The sequence below is a fragment of the Oncorhynchus clarkii genome, chromosome 32, assembly GCF_045791955.1.
Source record: "Oncorhynchus clarkii lewisi isolate Uvic-CL-2024 chromosome 32, UVic_Ocla_1.0, whole genome shotgun sequence".
NCBI classification, from domain to species: Eukaryota; Metazoa; Chordata; class Actinopteri; order Salmoniformes; family Salmonidae; genus Oncorhynchus; species Oncorhynchus clarkii.
The window spans coordinates 26,488,443-26,513,360 of NC_092178.1; the positions used below are offsets into that span (position 1 = coordinate 26,488,443).

The 24,918-nt window shown below is 42.5% G+C and overlaps 1 protein-coding gene across 2 annotated transcripts in view; it reads right to left on the bottom strand.

Moving 5' to 3' along the window:
* The window catches only part of LOC139392078 (KH domain-containing, RNA-binding, signal transduction-associated protein 3-like), a 139,513-nt gene that overhangs the window by 54,355 nt on the left and 60,240 nt on the right, over nt 1-24,918 (bottom strand). For both annotated transcript variants that reach the window (XM_071139771.1, XM_071139770.1), the window contains exons 2-4: nt 22,977-23,104; nt 6,032-6,148; nt 2,384-2,530 (exon numbers count right to left, since the gene is read on the bottom strand). In XM_071139771.1, coding sequence (XP_070995872.1) covers nt 2,384-2,530; nt 6,032-6,148; nt 22,977-23,104 — 392 coding nt within the window. The remainder of the gene's footprint in view (nt 1-2,383; nt 2,531-6,031; nt 6,149-22,976; nt 23,105-24,918) is intronic.

The following is a 24,918-nucleotide window of genomic DNA, read 5'->3' on the forward strand; positions in this document are numbered from 1 at the left end:
TCTTTATCGTCAAACACAGTCGTCTTCACCGCTCAATGGAACGTAGCAATTAATATGGAAATCAGCGTTTAATCAAACTGCCATGGAGACGATTGTCTTCTGTCTCCTCCATATCAACACATCACTGTGTATTTGTGAGGGAAATTAAAAGACGTATTTAATGACCGGAAATAAATCATCATGGCTCAGAATGAGACTGGAAGGATCACACATAATAGCATGGGATGGAGAGATCCTACTATCCTTCCATAATAATAGCATGGGATGGAGAGATCCTGCTATCCTTCCATAATAATAACATGGGATGTAGAGATCCTGCTATCCTTCCATAATAATAACATGGGATGGAGAGATCCTACTATCCTTCCATAATAATAACATGGGATGTAGAGATCCTGCTATCCTTCCATAATAATAACATGGGATGTAGAGATCCTACTATCCTTCCATAATAATAGCATGGAATGGAGAGATCCTACTATCCCTCCATAATAATAACATGGGATGTAGAGATCCTACTATCCCTCCATAATAAAATGGGATGTAGAGATCCTACTATCCCTCCATAATAAAATGGGATGTAGAGATCCTACTATCCCTCCATAATAAAATGGGATGGAGAGATCCTGCTATCCTTCCATAATAATAACATGGGATGTAGAGATCCTACTATCCTTCCATAATAACATGGGATGTAGAGATCCAACTATCCTTCCATAATAATAACATGGGATGTAGAGATCCTACTATCATTCCATAATAACATGGGATGTAGAGATCCTACTATCCTTCCATAATAACATGGGATGTAGAGATCCTACTATCCTTCCATAATAACATGGGGTGGAGAGATCCTACTATCCTTCCATAATAATAACATGGGATGTAGAGATCCTACTATCCTTCCATAATAACATGGGATGTAGAGATCCTACTATCCTTCCATAATAATAACATGGGATGTAGAGATCCTACTATCCTTCCATAATAACATGGGATGTAGAGATCCTACTATCCTTCCATAATAATAACATGGGATGTAGAGATCCTACTATCCTTCCATAATAACATGGGATGTAGAGATCCTACTATCCTTCCATAATAATAACATGGGATGTAGAGATCCTACTATCCTTCCATAATAATAACATGGGATGTAGAGATCCTACTATCCTTCCATAATAACATGGGATGTAGAGATCCTACTATCCTTCCATAATAATAACATGGGATGTAGAGATCCTACTATCCTTCCATAATAACAACATGGGATGTAGAGATCCTACTATCCTTCCATAATAACATGGGATGTAGAGATCCTACTAGCCTTCCATAATAATAACATGGGATGTAGAGATCCTACTATCCTTCCATAATAATAACATGGGATGTAGAGATCCTACTATCTTTCCGTAATAACATGGGATGTAGAGATCCTACTATCTTTCCATAACAGCATGGGATGTAGAGATCCTACTATCCTTCCATAATAACATGGGGTGTAGAGATCCTACTATCTTTCCATAACAGCATGGGATAAATCAGTCATCCATAATACATGGAGTAAGAGTAAATACGCGTGATGTATGGGAGTTCTAGAGAGGGTTAGGCTGTGCTGAGTGCTTCCTGTCTGACTATGTTACTCTGCTATTCAGCCTAGTCAGCTATCCCCATGACTTCCCTTCCCTCACAGGGGCGTGCATCCAATCAGACAACCCAGAGTCTGTTACTGATTCAGCTGCTTCAGCCGGCTGACTGGTTGTGACTGGACCAGACTAGACTTCTGCCACTTATTACTATGGTATAACCTTAATTATAAACTGGTTGGTTCCAGCCTTGAATGCAGATCGGCTGAAAGCCAAAGTAAATGAGACCGTATACCACATGTATGAGAATATTTTTTTTTACTGTTCTAATTACGTTGGTAACCAGTTTATAATAGCAATAAGGCACCTCTGGGGTTTGTGGATAAGGTTGTGTTGCGTCGTGCCTAAGGACAGCCCTTAGCCGCGGTACATTGGCCATATACCACACCCCCTCGTGCCTTATTGCTTAAGTATACCATGGGTATGACAAAACATTCATTTTTACTGCTCTAATTACGTTGGTAATCAGTTTGAAATAGCTATAAGGGCAGTATCCAGCCTCTCCATGTTGAGTCATGCCTAAGAACAGCCCTTAGCCATGGTATGTTTGCCATTTACCACACCTCCTCGGGCCTTATTGCTTAACTGTACTATTTGGGTGTTCAGTGTGGACACAGGCACATAGTCTAGACATATGTTGGTAGCCGATGTTAAATCACCAGCTAGCTGTTCTATTTTGTTCATATGTTGTAAGAGAACAGGGTAAGAGTAATGAGTGTGTAGGTGTCAGTACGCACTGGTATGAGGAACTTCTTGATCTCCTCCAGTGCGTGACCCATCCTGTTGTAGGCCTCTGCAGGGGGAGCGAACACTTCTATGAGGACATGGAGGTCCTCGTTCAGGTGCTGATATTTGGCCTCTCCGCTCTTCCGTAGCTCTTCCTCCTGGTGGAACAAAAATCAATTAAGTATATTAACAAAGCCCTCTTTAAACCAGAAGTTGTCACAAAGTGTTGTAACTCGGTCTATTATAATGTCACCTCAGTTACTCCTCACAGTTTATATCACCCAGGATCCACCCAGGATAAGCAAGACGGATCCAGCTAATCTGTTAGACTGGAGTATTGAATTTCATTAGGACTGTCAGAGTTAATCAGTTAACCCGAATTTAAGTTCACAAATTGTTTTAAATTGTGATGAATCGCATTGTCTGAAAGCATTCAATATAATGTAATACACTGTAAACATCCAAATAAATATACTGTACATAGCTGAAAACAACAATGCTAACCGTTACTTCAAACAAAATCAAGACATCAATTGTTCCTAATACCGCCGAAGGTGGCTCCCCTTCCTGTTCGGGTGGAGCTCGGCGGCCGTTGTCGCCGGTCTATTAGCTGCCACTGAAGGTGGCTCTCCTTCCTGTTCGGGTGGAGCTCGGCGGCCGTTGTCGCCGGTCTATTAGCTGCCACCGATCCCTTTTTCCTTTTCGTTTGTTTCTGTCTAATTGTTTTCACCTGTTCCTTGTTGGGGTTTTGGGATGGGTGTTATTTAAGTTTGTTTTGCCCGCTGGTGTTTGTGCTGGCTTGCTGGTTTGTTACGTTTGGTGATGTATCGTGTTTGTTTTGGGTTTTCGCTGTCCAGTGTTTGTAACTAGGTTTTGGGTTGGTTTAGCGCCAGTGTTTTGGGCATTCACCCATGTTTTGGACCCGTTACGTTTTGAAGGACATTAAAAGCGTTTTCCCGTTCATTTCGCTCTCTGCATCTGACTCCTCACTCATTTCACTCACCCGTCGTTACATCAATATTATTGTATGCTTTTTGTATAGATAAATCTTAAATTATAGCTCAATTAGAGCAAATTCTGAACTTGTGGTTAATGGCGATTAAACACAGCAAATCCTGTGATTAACTTTACATTTTTTATTGTTTGACAACCACAATATTGATTAGACCTCTAATGCCACAAAGGAGTGCAACATTGTATACTGTACATGTAGTACATACTACAGTATGAGGTAAATAGGTGATATAGGCCAACATAGATCCCAATGGGCCATCTCATCCAGACAGAAACAGGCCAATATGTTAATTAGGGCCAAACCCTAAGTAAAACTACAGCACAGACAACAATATGAGGTTTATAGACACCCCAGTTTCCTCATCTGAACAAAACACTGCTCTTCTCTAGTGATGTTCCTCTACTCTGCTAGCTACTGAGAACTTCCTTCTCCCTCCTCCACTGGAATCATGCAATGCATGCACACACACACACACACACACACACACACACACACACACACACACACACACACACACACACACACACACACACACACACACACACTCACACACACTTCCCTCCTCTAGAAGCACCATGCAAGGCAGAGCCTCTGATGTGATGTCATTTAATTATAAATAACCAGGTTTTAAGAGAGCCTGTGGTATGTTAATGAGATGCAAATTTCTCTCATAAATCTGTGTTTTACGAGGAAGCGGCTCCTCTGTGTATACTGTCTGGAGTACCTCTACTGATGGAGCTGCCAGCGTGTGTGTGTGTGTGTGTGTGTGTGTGTGTGTGTGTGTGTGTCTCTGTGTGTGTGTGTGTGGCATGAGTGTGTGGCCACTCACATAGCTTGGATAAGAGACATTAATTACACACACACACACACACACACACACACACACACACACACACACACACACACACACACACACACACACACACACACACACACACACACACACACACAGTCTACCTATAGGTGCCCAGCAGCCCATGGCAGGAGATTACAGCTGTCACCTCCTCCTCTTGTTGATATTCCTCACAGAGAATCTGTTTATGTTCCTCACTGTAAATCTGGTTATCAAACAGCCATTCTCTTCCCAAAAACAGAGGCACAAAGAAGCACAAAGCCTGAGACAACAGCGTGAGAGTCCATAGGAACTACATAGGAAAGAAAGTTTGGCTCAGAGAATGACATGTTTGAGGGCTGTTAGTTGTTGCAGTTGATGCCTTGCTATGCATCCTGAATGACAGCAGGACGACACGACAGCAACAACATGGATGCCGTGTATTGTGATGACTTCTTACAGACTGAGAGGTCTGACAGAGGACAAGGAAGCCCAAGTCAACAACTAGATGTAATTTCATCATCCATTTTAAGCTCCACTAGCTTTTGTTTCCATAACACCAACCATGAACCCAGAAGCATACGCCTCCCTTAACATCACCCAGCCCAAGGAATGTACAATAAAGCAACTTCAGGACAGAGACTGAATGCTTCTATATCGTATTGGCTATAGGAGTCTATGACGACAATGCTGGGATGTCAGAGGTTCCATCAGCTCCGCACTCAAAAGCAGAGGAGGTGAAGGGAGAAAGAAGCCTGATGCAGCCTGTTGCAGTAGTGTCCTTCCTTTGATCCTTTCATTGATACTCCTCTGTGTAACTGACCATGACAATCTTGGCCAAATATTGGAGGAATTCTATAAGAGTTATATGTATTGCAATAAGGCATACACTGAGGCTGAGCTTTTACCCACCTCCAACTGGCTTACAGGGAGGTACTGTAGCTATAAGAACACAGCTAGCTGTATCCATACAATTAGAATTTGGTGCTAAAATTGCGCCTCTTCATCCTAGAAAACGTCTAGCATAATACAGGCCTCTCACTGCAAAACAAACTCTGAAGCAAACAGCCCAACATGAGCGTTTCAGGACGGATGATTTGTCTGAAAAGTAAGGTGCATGAAGTATCTGGAGCAAGCTGTCAATGATAGATCACAAATCTCCCTGGTAAAGTAATGGAGGTGTGTGAAGCATGCCAAGCTGTGTGTGTGTGTGTGTGTGTGTGTGTGTGTGTGTGTGTGTGTGTGTGTGTGTGTGTGTGTGTGTGTGTGTGTGTGTGTGTGTGTGTGTGTGTGTGTGCGTGCGTGCGTGCGTGCGTGCGTGTGTGTGTGTGGAAGCTTGCTGAGTCTGCTGAGGTCAGCACATCCCCATGACAGATCTGTTCAGCAGGTGTTCCAGAGTTGTGCCGTCAGAGAGAATCGATCACAACAATCTAACAGAACGGTGCTGTGTGGTACTGAAGATCATCGATGTCACATATCACCTATGATGACAAACTGACTGACGGAGAAAGACTGCCACAGACACAACGAGACAGAACACATCCTCAATAACTCAGCTGGTTATTGATGCCTTTCCACTGAGGGTGTCTGCCTCAATTTACCTGACACAAACAACAGAGAAGTAGAGAGACAGAGGGAGCGTGAGAGAGGGGACTTGGCTGTTACAGAGAGGTAGAGAGAGAGGGAATGGGATTGGGCTGTTTTCAGATAGAGAGGGAGCGAAGGGGAGGGGACTTGTCTTTTACTAGATAGAGAGGGAGAGATAGAAATGTTTGACTGTTAGAGAGAGGGAGAGAATGACTTGGCTGTTACCTTCTCTTTGTCTCTCATTGATCCTTTCCCCAGAATGGACATCTTAGTGAGCGTGTCTTCCTGCAGTCTCTTTAGTGAGTTCCCGCGTGGACCCAGCAGTTTGCCCACAAAGTTAAACTAAAACAGAAACACAAGCAGAGAAGCTCAATGAGTATCTGTGCAGATGAGATAAAGGCAGAAACATTTGTATGTCAATCAAATGGTGGCTCCAACAGTTTGCTTTTGATTCAATTTAAACAAGAATTGTTGACATGAGAACTATCTTCCTAGTAGCAGGTGTGCATCCCAAATGGCACTCTATTCCATATATAGTGCACTACTTTTGACCAGGGCCCATAGGGTCAAATGTAATTCTCTATATAGGAAAAATGTTTGTTTTTTTACCTTACAAAAAAGATTGCAGTCTTGAAATTGAAGTAAAAGTGCAGTAACTGCAGTCGACTGTGATATTTTGGACGCAGTAATTGCAGAATAACTACAGTATACTGCAGTTTAACTGCAATTATACTGCACTGTAAAAAAAAAAAGGTGTTATTTTAGATGGAGTTATACTGCACTCTAACTGCATTCGTTCTGCCTTTGACAGCTAACAAACACAATCCAAACAATTATAACAGCATTATGTGAAATGAGAAGGCTCAGCATTTGACAGGTCACGTTCAAATAGTACATAATCTTTTCAACATATCAAGTTTTATACAATACCACAGTTTGCCTTTATATGTCAACGTCATCCCTGTTTAAATGCTCTGCAAAAGTCACATAGAGTGCCCTTGCTATTTTCACATGGCTGTTGAATGTTGAGTGACAATGTTAAAGGTCATGCAAAGACCAAAACAGAGAGAGTAGATGGACACAAAAAAAAGAGAGGAGGGAGAGAGAAAAGAGAGAGAAAGAGCAAAGTGAGAGAGAGAGGGAACAGAGAGAATGAAAGCAGAGAGGAAAGAGAGGGGGAGAAAAGAGAAAGAAAGAGAGCAAAGAAAGAGGAAAGAGAGAGAGAGAGAGAGCAAGAGAGCGCAGGGAGAGAGTGCAGGGAGAGAGAGATAAAGCAAGGGGAGAGTGCAGGGAGAGAGAGATAAAGCAGGGAGAGAGGGAGATAGAGGATACAGAGTACAGAGCTCTTCTGCTCACCATCTCTCTCTCCGTTTAACACTGAGTTATACAGCTGTCTCCTACATCTCTATGGGTCATTAATTAGTGGACAGGATGGAAAAAAACTGCCCTATTTAGTTCTACGCCTACGTCTCCTTTCTCTCAAAACAGTAACTGTGATTGTCATGGTCATTAACTGTGATTGTTATGGTCATTAACTGTCATTGCCATGGTTATTAACTGTCATTGCCATGGTAATTAACTGTGATTGTCATGGTCATTAACTGTCATTGCCATGGTCATTAACTGTGATTGTCATGGTCATTAACTGTCATTGCCATGGTCATTAACTGTGATTGTCATGGTCAGTAACTGTCATTGCCATGGTCGGTAACTGTCGTTGCCATAGTCATTAACTGTCATTGCCATGGTCATTAACTGTCCTTGCATTGGTCAGTAACTGTCATTGCCATGGTCAGTAACTGTCATTGCCATGGTCATTAACTGCCCTTGCCATAGTCATTAACTGTCGTTGCCATAGTCATTAACTGTCCTTGCCATGGTCAGTAACTGTCCTTGCCTTGGTCATTAACTGTCCTTGCCATGGTCATTAACTGTCCTTGCCATGGTCAGTAACTGTCCTTGCCTTGGTCAGTAACTGTCCTTGCCATGGTCATTAACTGTCCTTGCCATGGTCAGTAACTGTCCTTGCCATGGTCATTAACTGCCATTGCCATAGTCATTAACTGTCCTTGCCATGGTCATTAACTGTCGTTGCCATGGTCATTAACTGTCCTTGCCATGGCCAGTAACTGGCCTTGCCATGGTCATTAACTGCCATAGCCATAGTCATTAACTGTCCTTGCCATGGTCATTAACTGTCCTTGCCATGGTCAGTAACTGTCCTTGCCATGGTCATTAACTGCCATTGCCATAATCATTAACTGCTATTGCCATGGTCATTAACTGTCGTTGCCATGGTCATTAACTGTCCTTGCCATGGCCAGTAACTGTCCTTGCCTTGGTCAGTAACTGTCATTGCCATGGTCATTAACTGTCATTGCCATGGTCATTAACAGTTCTTGCCATGGTCATTAACTCTCATTACCATGGTCATTAACTGGCATTGCCATTAACTGTCCTTGCCATGGTCATTAACTCTCATTACCATGGTCATTAACTGTCATTGCCATGGTCATTGACTGTCCTTGTCATGGTTATTAACTGTCACTGCCATGGTCATTAACTGTCATTGCCATGGTCATTAACTGTCATTGCCATGGTCATTAACTGTCCTTGCCATGGTCATTAACTCTCATTACCATGGTCATTAACTGTCATTGCCATTAACTGTCCTTGCCATGGTCATTAACTCTCATTACCATGGTCATTAACTGTCACTGCCATGGTCATTAACTGTCATTGCCATGGTAATTAACTGTATTTGCCATGGACATTAATTGTCATTGCCATGGTCATTAACTGTCCTTGCCATGGTCATTAACTCTCATTGCCATGGTCATTAACTGTCATTGCCATGGTCATTAACTGTCCTTGCCATGGCTATTAACTGTCACTGCCATGGTCATTAACTGTCACTGCCATGGTCATTAACTGTATTTGCCATGGTCATTAATTGTCATTGCCTTGGTCATTAACTATCCTTGCCATGGTCATTAACTGTCATTACCATGGTCATTAACTGTATTTGCCATGGTCATTAATTGTCATTGCCTTGGTCATTAACTATCCTTGCCATGGTCATTAACTCTCATTGCCATGGTCATTAACTGTATTTGCCATGGTCATTAACTGTCATTGCCTTGGTCAGTAACTGTCATTTTCATGGTCAGTGGCAGGCAGTGCACTCAGGTGAACTCAGGCCATATGGCTGTATATTGTCAGTTTCACTACTGTGCTCGTATCCAGGCCTGCATATATGCTAACACCAGTTAAATTCCACTCATTACTTTTGTACACAGGGTGATGTCTACAGATGCTGAGGCTACATAAAAGGTGCCAAAGGTATCTGAAAGTCCATTATGTTGACAAATAGCCAGGTTTACATCCGACTGAGTGTGAACAGGTGGGAAAGTTTGCACCTGTTATATTCAGGGTGGAACACATCCTGTAATGTAAACAATGGGAAAATTACATAGACGTTTCATGTTTTTAGTTGTACGTTTTTTTCCGTAAAATTGGTCATTTTATTAAGACAAATAACAGGAGGCATGACAGTCAGTCAGTCAGACAGCATATCACATGCTGTTTTGGTGCTGTGCTGTGGGATGCTGTTGGTTTGGTGCTTTTTTAAAGCCTAGTTATTTACAGACAGATCAAAGATATTTGCCTTGGATCTGATCTGTTTAATGCCTCTAAATGTCAGAGATAAACTTAATCTGGACATTAAACACCACCCTGTCTTTATATTTACTCATGCAAACGAAAGCCTCTCTAACCCACATTCCACAGTACAGTACTAGCCTGGTAGAATCAGCCAGATTGCTGTGTTCATCATTCTGTTTTACTAGACATATCAGTCTTTCTTCAATGGGTGTTTGGAATAAGTAAAAACTGGGCTGCATCCCAAATGGCACCCATCTTCCCTTTATAGTGCACTACCTTTGAAAGTAGTGCACTCTAAAGGGAATAGGATGTAATGGGACGCAGCCATTGTCTTACTGCTTTTAATATCTCTAATCCATTTCCCCCAACAACAGCAGTAATCTGAACCCAGTCCAGAACTGCTGCGGCGTGGGTCCCTTACTGTCCCTTAATGGGGACTAGGAGGGGACTGTACTGCCTGGCACCGATAGTGACGGCCCACATGAGAGCTGAACAGTCTCTTCTTAATCATGTGTTGGCAAGAACCACTTTGCTTTGATTATGGTTACACACACACACACACTAGGACCACACTACACTCTTAGAAAAAAAAGGTGTTATCTAGGATCTAAAAGGGTTCTTCGGCTGTCCCCATAGGAGAACCCTTTGAAGAATCCTTTTTGGTTCCATGTAGAACCCTTTCCATTGAGGGTTCTACATGGAATCCAAAATAGTTCTACATGGAACCAAAAAGGGTTATCCTATGGGGACAGCTTTAGAACCCCTTTGGAAACCATTTTTAGAAGAGTGTAGAGTAGGCCTACACACCGCTCTCACAGTCGTAGTTCAGGGCTGACAGAGGAGCCGTGGTGCAGAGTGGTCATCCTAACAGCAACAATAACCAAAACCACAGCATTTTCAACCGCACATCTTAGAGTTGGCAGGGGATGGAGAAAGCAGGTGGAGAGATGAAGGGTTCTGTGATGATTAAAAAGTCAGAGGACACCAACCAGTAGGAACGAATCTATGATTAATCACAGCTACCCAGGGGGGTAGGGCGGACCAACATCTAACATCTTTTCATCATTTCCTGAATGCATTACTGTACTGCTAGCCTGCACTGTGCTGGAGAGGAGGAGAGGAGGTGTGTGTGTATGTATGTATGTGTGTATTGCGCTGTGAGACGAGAGGAGAGGTGTGTTCAGAGAAAAGCCAGCATGCAGTGATTCTGCTGAAGACAGCAGGACAGACAGAGCCAACAGCAGAAGAATAAATCACTACTGCCATTGCTGAGGAGCGGAGAGACCCAGACACACAGAGAGACACAGAGGAGAGGAGAGGCACAGAGACACACAGAGACAGACAGGAGAGAGGAGAGACAGACACAAAGAGACAGAGACGCAGAGACACACAGAGACACAGACACAGTGAGACACAGAGGATAGAAGAGACAGACACACAGAGACACATACACACAGAGAGCCACAGAGGATAGAAGTGACACAGAGACACACAGAGACACAAACACACAGAGAGACACAGAGGAGAGTAGAAACACAGAGACAGACAGTGGAGAGTAGAGACACAGAAAAACAAAGGAGAAGAGAGACACATACACAGAGGCACAGAGGAGAGGCACAGAGGTACACAGAAAAATGTACGAAAGAGGAGAGATAGACACAAAGAGACAGAGACACACACAGAGACACACAGAGACATAGAGACACAGGGGAGAGAGGAGAGATAGAAACACAACCTAAATTGGAAATTAACACCTTTCTAATGGCCTTGGGTGATTACACAAATATTTATGATGGGTGCACGTACAGTGACTTCAGAAAGTATTCATACCCCTTGACTTGTTTCACATTTTGTTGTGTTACAGACAGAATTTCTTTCTCTTTTTTTCTCTTTTTTTTCCTCACCGATCTACACACAATACCCCATAATGACAAATTGAAAACAAGTTTTTGTAAATTGTTGCACATTTGTTAACAATGAAACACAGAAATATCTCATTTACATAAGTATTCACACCCGTGTCAGTACTTTGAAGTAGTACTTTAGCAACGACTACAGCTGTGTCTTTTGGGGTAAGTCTCTAAGAGCTTTGCACGCCTGGATTGTATAATATTTGACAATTTTTCTTTTAAAAATTCTTCAAGCTCTGTCAAGTAGATTGTTGATCATTGCTAGACAGCAATTTTCAGGTCTTGCCCTAAGCCACAAGCCAATTCAAGTCAAAACTGTAGCTAGGCCACTCAGGAAGATCCTAAAAAACTCCCTAGACAAGCATACCCATAACATGATGCAGCCACCACCATGCTTGAACATTTGAAGAGTGATATTCAGTGATGTGTTGTGTTGGATTTGCCGCAAACATAACACTTATTTCCCACATTTCTTTGCAGTATTACCTTAGTGCCTTGTTGCAAACAGGATGCATGTTTTGGATAATTTTTTATTATATCTTCTTTTCACTCTGTAATTTAGGTTAGTATTGTGGCATAACTACAATGTTGATTCATCCTCCGTTTTCTCGTATCACAACCATTAAACTCTGTAACTGATTTAAAATCACCATTGGCCTCATAGTGAAATCAAGGAGAGATTTCCTTCCTCTCCGGCAACTGAGTTAGGAAGGACACCTGTATCTTTGTAGTGACTGGGTGTATTGATACAGCATCTAAAGCCAAAATAATATCTACACCATGCTCAAAGGGATATTCAGCATTTGCTTTTTTATTTTTACACATCTCCCAATCGGTGCTCTTCTTTGTGAGGCATTGAAACACCTCCCGGGTCTGTGTGGTTGAAACTGTGAAATTAATTACTGGATAAGGGACCTTGCAGATAATTGTATGTGTGGGGTACAGTCATTCAAAAACAATGTTAACCACTATAATTGAACACGGAATGAGTCCATGCAACTTATTATGCAACTTGTTAAGGACATTTGTAGTTCTGAACTTCTTTAGGAATGCCATAACAAAGGTGTTGAATACTTAATGACTCAAGACATTTCAGCATTGATTTTTTATAATTAATTTCTCAAATGTTCTACACACAAAATTCCACTTTGACTTTATGGGGTATTGTGTGTAAATCAGTGACACTAAATCTCAATATAATCCATTTTAAATTCAGTCTGTAACGCTACAAAATGTGGAAAAAGTCAAGGGGTGTGAAAAATGTACGGCCATGAAAAACAGGACAGTATTTCATGGCTGTTGGTGTGGTGTTTCGTTGTTGAGAGATTGATTTATACCAATTACACAGTGAATGAGCAAACAAAGTACACTGAGTGTACAAAACATTAGGAACACCCTAATATTGAGTTTCTCTCAAAACAGCTTCAATTCATCAGGGTATGGACTCTACAAGGTGTCGAAAGCATTCCACAGGGATGACTCCAATGTTTCCCACAGTCGTGTGAATTTGGCTGGATGAACCCATTCTTGATACACATAGAAACTGTTGAGCGTGAAAAACCCAGTAGCATTGTCGTTCTTGACAGACTAAATTTGGTGGGCCTGGTACCTACTACCAAACCCCGTTCAAAGGCACTTAAATATTTTGTCTTGTTCATTCACCCTCTGAATGGCACACATACACAATCTATGTCTCAATTATATAAAGACATAGAAGTACTTATTTAACCTGCCTCCTCCCCTTCATTTACACTGATTAAAGTGGATTTAACAAGACATCAATAAGGGATCATAGCTTTCACCTGGATTCAGCTGGTCAGTCAAAAGTAGTACACTATATGGAATAGGGTGCCGTTTTAGATACACCCATGGGCTGACTAATGGGCCTCCATACTTTACATCATCTTCCTCCTGAGGCACACTATTCTGTTTATTTACATATTTTTGTTGACTTATTTCTTTATACGTCTCAGAACTGGCTCGAAAGTATTTATTTTTATTTTGAGCTTTGATTGTTTATCATGTACACGATACAAGCAAAGATCTCTTGCAATTTCTTAGAACACTGCAACCAGTCTGCTCTATATACACTCAGGATGACTATTTACTCTCAGTGGGTATTTATGAATATGTACAGTACAGTACCCTCCTTGCTTTCTGAACACACTAGTCATCTTTTTAGTTCCTCATAAACCAATGCGTTATTATTTTTCATAAAAACTAAACCCTATTTCATAGGACAGTTGATTATTAAGAGATATTATTAACCAGACGAGACCCTTTGATTTCTTCTTTCATCTGTAGAGTAAAAGCATCATAGCCCTTAACAATGCATGGGGATGATACCCTGTAGCATAGCGCAAAGACATCAAGGTACTGTATACACGGAGTACACCAAACATTAAGAACACCTTCCTAATATTGAGATGCACCCCATCCCCCGTTTGTCCCCAGAACTAGCACAATTGTGGAAAAACCAACTGTAGCAGCGTTGCAGTTCTTGACACAAACCGGTGCGCCTGGCACCTACTACCATACCCCGTTCAAAGGCACCTAAATATTTTGTCTTGCCCATTCACCCTCTGTCTCAGTTGTCTGAAGGCTTAAAAATACTTATTTAACCTGACTCCTCCCCTTCATCTACACTGATTGAAGTGGATTTAACAAGTGACATCAATAAGGGATCATAGCTTTTACCTGGTCAGTCTATGTCATGGAAAGAGCAGGTGTTCTTGATGTTTTGTACAGTCAGTGTATAAACAAATGCAATGAAATTGTTTATTTTACAGTTAGCCTATTCCATTTTCACATGATCCCAGATCACTCTAAAAGATATTTCCCTATAAATTCTAACCATAGTCTTCTCAAAGGATGACTATGGAGGTATTGCAAAACAATATGTCATGCTGTTTTACATACTGTAGCTGCAGGGGTGGATTGGTCATCTGGCAAATCTGGCAAATACCAGATGGGCTGGACAATTATTTAATTTGGTGGGCTCATCAAAATTGACACAAAAAAAGACATTCAAGTTAAAACTAAAAATAAAAAAAATTAGAAAAGTGACATGGCCGGCAGCCTGTGGGCCCGTTAAGACCCGTTCATTTTTTTACCATGTTTTTATTTGCTTTGTCCTTTTGTGTTGTAACCCCTGCAGGTGCAATAGTCATGTCAATTTACACACTTAGTTTATACCACATGTACCCGTAGGCATGCAGAAAAATGATCATATTGATCACACAGGATTTGGTCATAATAAAATACACTGCTCAAAAAAATAAAGGGAACACTAAAATAACACATCCTAGATCTGAATGAATGAAATATTCTTATTAAATACTTTTTTCTTTACATAGTTGAATGTGCTGACAACAAAATCACACAAAAATGATCAATGGAAATCAAATTGATCAACCCATGGAGGTCTGGATTTGGAGTCACACTCAAAATTAAAGTGGAAAACCACACTACAGGCTGATCCAACTTTGATGTAATGTCCTTAAAACAAGTGAAAATGAGGCTCAGTGGGGTGTGTGGCCTCCACGTGCCTGTATGACCTCCCTACAACGCCTGGGCATGCTCCTGATGAGGTGGCGGATGGTCTCCTGAGGGATCACCTCCCAGACCTGGACTAAAGCATCCGCCAACTCCTGGACAGTCTGTGGTGCAACGTGGCGTTGGTGGATGGAGCGAAACATGATGTCCCAGATGTACTCAATTGGATTCAGGTCTGGGGAACGGGCGGGCCAGTCCATAGCATCAATGCCTTCCTCTTGCAGGAACTGCTGACACACTCCAGCCACATGAGGTCTAGCATTGTCTTGCATTAGGAGGAACCCAGGGTCAACCACACCAGCATATGGTCTCACAAGGGGTCTGAGGATCTCATCTCGGTACCTAATGGCAGTCAGGCTACCTCTGGCGAGCACATGGAGGGTTGTGCGGCCTCCCAAAGAAATGCCACCCCACACCATGACTGACCCACCGCCAAACCGGTCATGCTGGAGGATGTTGCAGGCAGCAGAACGTTTTCCACGGCGTCTCCAGACTGTCACGTCTGTCACATGTGCTCAGTGTGAACCTGCTTTCATCTGTGAAGAGCACAGGGTGCCAGTGGCGAATTTGCCAATCTTGGTGTTCTCTGGCAAATGCCAAACGTCCTGCACGGTGTTGGGCTGGAAGCACAACCCCCAACTGTGGACGTCGGGCCCTCATACCACCCTCATGGAGTCTGTTTCTGACCGTTTGAGCAGACACATGCACATTTGTGGCCTGCTGGAGGTCATTTTGCAGGGCTCTGGTAGTGCTCCTCCTGCTACTGCAGGTAGCGGTCCTGCTGCGGGGTTGTTGCCCTCCTACGGCCTCCACCACGTCTCCTGATGTACTGGCCTGTCTCCTGGTAGCGCCTCCATGCTCTGGACACTACGCTGACACAGCAAACCTTCTTGCCACATCTCGCATTGATGTGCCATCCTGGATGAGCTGCACTACCTGAGCCAGTTGTGTGGGTTGTAGACTCCGTCTCATGCTACCAGTAGAGTGAAAGCACCGCCAGCATTCAAAAGGGACCAAAACATCAGCCAGGGAGCATAGAAACTGAGAAGTGGTCTGTGGTCACCACCTGCAGAACCACTCCTTTATTGGGGGTGTCTTGGTAAATGCCTATAATTTTCACCTGTTGTCTATACCATTTACACAACAGCAAATTCAATTTATTGTCAATCAGTGTTGCTTCCTAAGTGGACAGTTTGATTTCACAGAAGTGTGATTGACTTGGAGTTACATTGTGTTGTTTAAGTGTTCCCTTTATTTTGTTGAGCAGTGTGGATAAGAGAAACAAAAAGAGGTGAGCCTACACCCCCAACCCCCTATTCCATTCCACCACAGCCCAACATTTCTCAGTTTCTGTTGTCCTAGATTCAGGGGGAAGCTGGTTCCACCATTGGGGTGCCAGGGCAAAGAAGATCTTAGACTGGGCTGAGCGTAGGGGTGGGAGGGCCAAGAGACCTGAGGTGGCAGAATCGAGTGGGGTGTAGGGTTTGAGCATAGCCTGAAGCATAGCCTGAAGGTAGGGAGGGGCAGTTCCTCTTGCTGTTCCGTATGTTAGCACCATGGTCTTGTAGTGGATGCGAGCTTCGACTGGAAGCCAGTGGAGTGTGCAGAGGAATGGGGTGACATCAGAGAACTTGGGAAGAACACCAGACGGGCTGCGGGATTCTGGATAAGTATCAGTTGCTTGATAGCACAAGCGGGGAGCACAGCCAACAGTGAGTTGCAGTAGTCCGGATGGGAGAGGACAAGTGTCTGGATTAGGACCTGCGCCACTTCCTGTGTGAGGTAGGGTCGTATTCTACGGATGTTGTAGAGTGTTAACCTGCAGGAGTGAGTCACTGCTTGGATGTTTGCAGAGAACGACAGGGTGTTGTCCAGGCTCATGTCAAGGTTATTTGAACTCTGGGAGGGCGACACTATGGAGTTGTCAACCGTGACAGAGTGACAGCAGAGAAGATGCTGAGACAGGCAGACAGCACAACAGGGATGCAAACAAAATGTCTAAAGCAGAGACACAGTTATGGTGATGAATTGTATCTAGAGACAGAGGAACAGTTATAGTGGTGAGTTGTATCTCCAGACAGATGGATAGTTATAGTGGTGAGTTGTATCTCCAGACAGAGGAACAGTTATAGTGGTGAGTTGTATCTCCAGACAGAAGAACAGTTATAGTGGTGAGTTGTATCTCCAGACAGAGGAACAGTTATGGTGATGAATTGTATCTAGAGATAGAGGAACAGTTATAGTGGTGAGTTGTATCTCCAGACAGATGGATAGTTATAGTGGTGAGTTGTATCTCCAGAGGAACAGTTATAGTGGTGAGTTGTATCTCCAGACAGAAGAACAGTTATAGTGGTGAGTTGTATCTCCAGACAGAGGAACAGTTATAGTGGTGAGTTGTATCTCCAGAGGAACAGTTAGAGTGGTGAGTTGTATCTCCAGACAGAGGAACAGTTATAGTTGTGAGTTGTATCTCCAGACAGAAGAACAGTTATAGTGGTGAGTTGTATCTCCAGACAGAGAAACAGTTGTAGTGGTGAGTTGTATCTCCAGACAGGGGAAAAGTTATAGTGGTGAGTTGTATCTCCAGACAGAGGAACAGTTATATTGGTGAGTTGTATCTCCAGACAGAGGAACAGTTATAGTGGTGAGTTGTATCTCCAGACAGAGGAACAGTTATAGTGGTGAGTTCTATCTCCAGACAGGGGAACAGTTCTAGTGGTGAGTTGTATCTCAAGACAGAGGAACAGTTATAGTGGTGAGTTGTATCTCCAGAGGAACAGTTATAGTGGTGAGTTGTATCTCCAGACAGAGAAACAGTTGTAGTGGTGAGTTGTATCTCCAGACAGGGGAAAAGTTATAGTGGTGAGTTGTATCTCCAGACAGAGGAACAGTTATATTGGTGAGTTGTATCTCCAGACAGAGGAACAGTTATAGTGGTGAGTTGTATCTCCAGACAGAGGAACAGTTATAGTGGTGAGTTCTATCTCCAGACAGGGGAACAGTTCTAGTGGTGAGTTGTATCTCAAGACAGAGGAACAGTTATAGTGGTGAGTTGTATCTCCAGAGGAACAGTTATAGTGGTGAGTTGTATCTCCAGACAGGAGAACAGTTATGGTGCTGAGTTGTATCTCCAGACAGAGGAACAGTTACAGTGGTGAGTTGTATCTCCAGACAGAGGAACAGTTATAGTGGTGAGTTGTATCTCCAGACAGAGGAACAGTTATAGTGGTGAGTTGTATCTCCAAATGAACAGTTATGTTGCTGAGTTGTATCTCCAGACAGAGGAACAGTTATAGTGGTGAGTTGTATCTCCAGAGGAACAGTTATAGTGGTGAGTTGTATCTCCAGACAGAGGAACAGTTGTAGTGGTGAGTTGTATCTTCAGACAGAGGAACAGTTATAGTGGTGAGTTGTATCTCCAGACAGAGGAACAGTTGTAGTGGTGAGTTGTATCTTCAGACAGAGGAACAGTTATAGTGGTGAGTTGTATCTCCAGACAGGGGAACAGTTATAGTGGTGAGTTGTATCTCCAGACAGAGGAACAGTTATAGTGGTGAGTTGTATCTCCAGACAGAGGAACAGTTATAGTGGTGAGTTGTATCTCCAGACAGAGGAACAGTTATATTGGTGAGTTGTATCTCCAGACAGAGGAACAGTTATAGTGGTGAGTTGTATCTCCAGACAGAGAAAAAGTTATAGTGGTGAGTTGTATCTCCAGACAGAGGAACAGTTATAGTGGTGAGTTGTATCTCCAGAGGAACAGTTATAGTGGTGAGTTGTATCTCCAGAGGAACATTTATAGTGGGTAGTTGCATCTCCAGACAGAGGAACAGTTATATTGGTGAGTTGTATCTCCAGACAGAGGAACAGTTATAGTGGTGAGTTGTATCTCCAGACAGAGGAACAGTTATAGTGGTGAGTTGTATCTCCAGACAGAGGAACAGTTATAGTGGTGAGTTGTATCTCCAGACAGAGGAACAGTTATAGTGGTGAGTTGTATCTCCAGACAGAGGAACAGTTATAGTGGTGAGTTGTATCTCCAGACAGAGGAACAGTTATAGTGGTGAGTTGTATCTCCAGAGAGAGGAACAGTTATAGTGGTGAGTTGCATCTCCAGAGGAACAGTTATAGTGGTGAGTTGTATCTCCAGAGGAACAGTTATAGTGGTGAGTTGTATCTCCAGACAGAGGAACAGTTATAGTGGTGAGTTGTATCTCCAGACAGAGGAACAGTTATATTGGTGAGTTGTATCTCCAGACAGAGGAACAGTTATAGTGGTGAGTTGTATCTCCAGACAGAGAAAAAGTTATAGTGGTGAGTTGTATCTCCAGACAGAGGAACAGTTATAGTGGTGAGTTGTATCTCCAGAGGAACAGTTATAGTGGTGAGTTGTATCTCCAGACAGAGGAACATTTATAGTGGGTAGTTGCATCTCCAGACAGAGGAACAGTTATATTGGTGAGTTGTATCTCCAGACAGAGGAACAGTTATAGTGGTGAGTTGTATCTCCAGAGAGAGGAACAGTCATAGTGGTGAGTTGTATCTCCAGACAGAGGAACAGTTATAGTGGTGAGTTGTATCTCCAGAGGAACAGTTATAGTGGTGAGTTGTATCTCCAGAGGAACAGTTATAGTGGTGAGTTGTATCGCCAGACAGAGGAACAGTTATAGTGGTGAGTTGTATCTCCAGACAGAGGAACAGTTATAGTGGTGAGTTGTATCTCCAGACAGAGAAACAGTTATAGTGGTGAGTTGTATCTCCAGACAGAGGAACAGTTATAGTGGTGAGTTGTATCTCCAGAGGAACAGTTATAGTGGTGAGTTGTATCTCCAGACAGAGGAACAGTTATAGTGGTGAGTTGTATCTCCAGACAGAGGAACAGTTATATTGGTGAGTTGTATCTCCAGACAGAGGAACAGTTATAGTGGTGAGTTGTATCTCCAGACAGAGAAACAGTTATAGTGGTGAGTTGTATCTCCAGACAGAGGAACAGTTATAGTGGTGAGTTGTATCTCCAGAGGAACAGTTATAGTGGTGAGTTGTATCTCCAGACAGAGGAACATTTATAGTGGGTAGTTGCATCTCCAGACAGAGGAACAGTTATATTGGTGAGTTGCATCTCCAGACAGAGGAACAGTTATATTGGTGAGTTGTATCTCCAGACAGAGGAACAGTTATAGTGGTGAGTTGTATCTCCAGAGAGAGGAACAGTTATAGTGGTGAGTTGTATCTCCAGACAGACGAACAGTTATAGTGGTGAGTTGTATCTCCAGAGGAACAGTTATAGTGGTGAGTTGTATCTCCAGAGGAACAGTTATAGTGGTGAGTTGTATCGCCAGACAGAGGAACAGTTATAGTGGTGAGTTGTATCTCCAGACAGAGGAACAGTTATAGTGGTGAGTTGTATCTCCAGAGGAACAGTTATAGTGGTGAGTTGTATCTCCAGACAGAGGAACAGTTATAGTGGTGAGTTGCATCTCCAGAGGAACAGTTATAGTGGTGAGTTGTATCTCCAGAGGAACAGTTATAGTGGTGAGTTGTATCGCCAGACAGAGGAACAGTTATAGTGGTGAGTTGTATCTCCAGACAGAGGAACAGTTATAGTGGTGAGTTGTATCTCCAGAGGAACAGTTATAGTGGTGAGTTGTATCGCCAGACAGAGGAACAGTTATAGTGGTGAGTTGTATCTCCAGAGGAACAGTTATAGTAGATATAGATAATAAAAAGGCTCTCTATGGTCATGACATGAACATGAGCTGGTAAAAAAAAGGAGGAGGACCAGTCACTGGTACAAAATTGATTGAGGAACGCTGTACTGTACTGCTAAGTCGGTGGTACGCGCAGTGATGTGGGCTAGTGTGGATAAAATGCAGGGCCAAATTCTTGTCCCTGTCTTCCCCTGTTTAGCTGCAATCCTCTCTTCGCTTACACAAATCAATTCTAAGCCACTCTCACGGTATCACTAATACTTTATCACAACTGTAAATGATTACTCTGTTTTCCAGCTTCTCTGTTTTCCAGCGCAAATTGGTATGTAACAAGCAGACATGCACAACATGCACAACCCATTCTCCATCGTAGCACAGCAATGAACTGTGCTGCTAGGTGAATATCATAATTCAGGTTGAACTCGTGTTTAACCAGTGGCCCAATTTAAGAGTGTTAGGTATTTTATTTCATAGCTAAACTTTATTTGTCCGAGAAAACCATACGTCTGGAACCTGCTCTCTGGTGTCCTTGCCTGTTTCATATTATTATAAAGCCGTGTTTTTAGAAGATGGATATAAACCCTCTGAACATGAGTCTAAACGGTCGCTTTGGGAAACGCAGCGAGCCACTTCAGTGGCGAAAGCCAAAAGGTGATGTTTGTAGTTCAGGGAGAAAACCCATTGGAGTCACAGCGATCACTCTAGCCCATTGCTACCTGTCAGATTGAACAAATTGAATTTGTCTTCCTTCGGTGGCTTGTTGAGGCTCTAAACAGCGTATTAGCGGCCCCACTTATCAAAGCTGTCAAAGCAAATGTGTTTTGCTGCACTCCTTTGAGACACAGATGGGTCTCTAGATGACATTACATCTCCCTTTATTAATGTCATTGTAATTATTTTAGAAAGGGACAAAATGTAGCTCTCACAATCAGTTTGTTTAAGTTAGAGAACACTGTAAATATCTAACCAGAGCTCCCTTTCAAAATAGCTATATTTATCAATAGGACTCACCACATTATGTAAAAAACATATTCAAAAAAATATTGTGCCTACAAAAGTAGTGCACAAAATAGGGAATAGGGTGCCACAGCAGACTGTGTTGAAGCTCCTGCAGCTTTCTGTCCTCTGAAAGCCAGGTCATCCATCTACAGCCTCTCTCAGAGAGGACTGAGGTGAAAACCTGAGGGATGTCATCATCACCTGAGAGAGGCTCCTCTTTTTTTACGCTTGCCTCTCTGCTACGCTACTAGCCTCCCTGTTAGGGACCCTGTGGGAACTGGCTTTCATGCAGCTGCTGTGTGGCTCCATTAAACGCTGCTGTTGATGCTGGGAGCTTTGTCTCAGAGTGGAGGCCTGAGGTGGATGAAGGGCTCTCATCACATGGCTAGATGAGCACAGCATTATCACTCAAACAGCATGGGCTGTTTCATCCTGACATGGCGGTCATTCTGAGAGGTGTGTGTGAGTGAGTGAGTGAGTGAGTGAGTGAGTGAGTGAGTGAGTGAGTGAGTGAGTGAGTGAGTGAGTGAGTGAGTGAGTGAGTGAGTGTGTGTGTGTGTGTGTGTGTGGTGCAGTATGCACATGGCTCTGTTTTTATTGTTGGAGCAAAAAAAGGGAAGTGCAGGTGTCTTTTTCTCCTGGTCTCTCCCCCTCTCTCTTTTTTCTTTGGCTCTTTATTACCTATTGTTAGACTCTCTATTTATTTACAAGGAACAAATAGGTCATGGAGGGTACTGAATTGGATGTCTACTGAAAATCTCTGCTTTGGCCTCGACACACCTGCATATTTTTTTCCTGGTTTGTCTTTTCAATGAAAACATGTAAAGTGCCAAAATTAATTAGATAAAAATTAAAAGACCAAGAACAATCTGCAGGAAATAGCAACCTTAAACAAGCGTCAGTAGAGTCATTGCCTTTTTCAAAATGAAAGAATAAGGGAATATAAAGAGTTATAAGCACATGGAGATGTGAGCAAGGTCATGTAGCTGACAGATCGGAGTGGTAGGGGTTCGTAGGGTTACTATAAAATGAAGGGTAATTTGTACTGTAATGTTATAAAATCATAAATGAGATGTTTGGAGAAGGAAATGTGATCATGGCCCAATTCTGTTATCTCTTCTTGTAGTCACTGTAATGTTGACTTATTGGTTCACTTAATTATACAGGTTGCTTTTCATTGTGTAAAAATAAATACGTGAACTGTCAGATGCTTGTTGTCTGGAAGTCAAATGAAAATAGAAAAGATCCCAGAAGCTAACTGAAAAGAAACCATTATTTGATTGCAGTTGCACAGTATGATCTGGAAATCTCTAGCCCAAATCCAGCAGCACTTACTTTGGGGAACTGTTTGAAGGGTATTAACACTTTCTGTCCCAGCTTCATGTTCTTGTTGATGACCACGTCGATAAACTTCTCCTCTTCTTTTTCTTCTTTTTCTTCATCTTTTTGTAATTTTTCGATTTCTACAGGGAGAAAAAAAAAGCAAGACGAGGCAATGACTACAAATGATTAAGACAAACATTCAAAAAGTGATCAAAGGATCAAAAGATGTTTGTTCCTTTTTTTAAAGGAGTTTGTTGAACTGAAATAATAGCCTTTAAGTGTGCCAGTTTGACAGTTGGTTTGTTGTCACTCAGGCTCACACCTTTTTGCTTGCTCAGTCAACTGTGAAATAGGCTCTTCTGGCAATGGTATTAATGAACTGGATATGGTTCAAATCATATCATAGTCATTCATCGTGCTCATTGGATGAAGCTCTCTGTCTGGTTTGTAATATTTTGCAATTTAATAGTAGGTAGATCAAATTTGAGTTTCCCAGACATTTGAATAGCTTTCATGTTTTACCTCATGAAAATTGATAATGAGGGAGTCTGCATGTAGAGAGATGAGTATATCTCCAGGGTATGGAAAATATTGGCTGTCACAGTTCCTCCCGTTTAGAGGGGTAGTCTTTGATGTATTTGAAGATATAACCTTGAAGGTTCAATGAGATGGATAACATCTGTGTTCAGGAGCCAATAAAATTATAATGTAGCGGGGGCTAGGAAGGCCATGAAGGGCCAGGTGGGGTGGGGAACAGAACCTTCAGGCTAGCATTGGTCAGTGGACAATGTAACTGGGGTAATGGAGGGAGGACTTCAACAGAAACGCACTCATTCTCAATAGACATATACTGCCTAAGCATGATATCTGAATGACTAAAAACATGTAAGTTCTGGATCTGTCGCATACAGGCTAATAAAGGGAAGAAATGGAAAGCTGTGTTCAGTTCAGAGTGGCAAACCAAGCTGTCTCCAGATTTGACTTTCTAATTGTTGCATATTATTATCATCGCATCTTAAAATCTTGCTTCTCAAATTACATAGGCTGTGAGTTCGTTGGCGGTTTTGGTAAAGCAATCAAATAAATAAGAAAAGGAGACTGTGTCCTGGCTCTATGAAGCTGGACAGCATTAGATTACAAGAATAAAATGAAAGACAAAGAAAATTAGTCTTAACTAGGATAACAGATGTATCAGTAAACTGGGATCTCTTCTAAGCCTCAACTCATCCCAGGAGGGAGCAGATTCCTCCCGTTCTGAGGAGAGCCCAGATTAATATTAATGTGACCTCACAACATGCCTTACAGAGAGTCTATCTTAGTTCCTCAATGCTCTGGTTGTCCTCAAGGCAATATTCAGTATCCCGTGGATGAGTCAACGTCTCGTTATTGGTATCAACAGATTTGTAATATGTCAATGAAAACCCCCAAGGTTCATGGCTATAAGGAAAATATCCACACATTTTAGGTCATCTATAATACCCAGCTGTCTCCTTTAACCAAACAACCTAAACTGTTCTAATTCCACAGTGGTTCTGTGAATACGTATCAAGAACACAGTTTTCACTGAGTGCCCTCTTCTCCTCTGAACCGGTGGTGACTGTAGCGGTGGATGGAGTTCAACTGGCACTGCCGAGACCCTTGATTCCAAGAAAAAGGTATCATTTGATGGGGTTGTGCTTCTTCTTCCTCCATCAAAGAGGATAGATATGTCATTAAAATTGCATTTACAGCTTCGGTGACGGCTAGGCTCTACACAGTACGGGGCCTGGCCCAGCTGTCTACTCCTCTATTAGACATTGAATCACTTAAGAGAAGCAGCACACTGATTTAGACTACATCCATCCTTCCATTTAAAATGCATTAAGCTGGAGGAGATTTGTAGGATTATGCTTGACTTCTACATCAGGCTGTGAGTGGTGAGGAGTTGAGATGACGGGGTGGAGAGGGGGGTGCG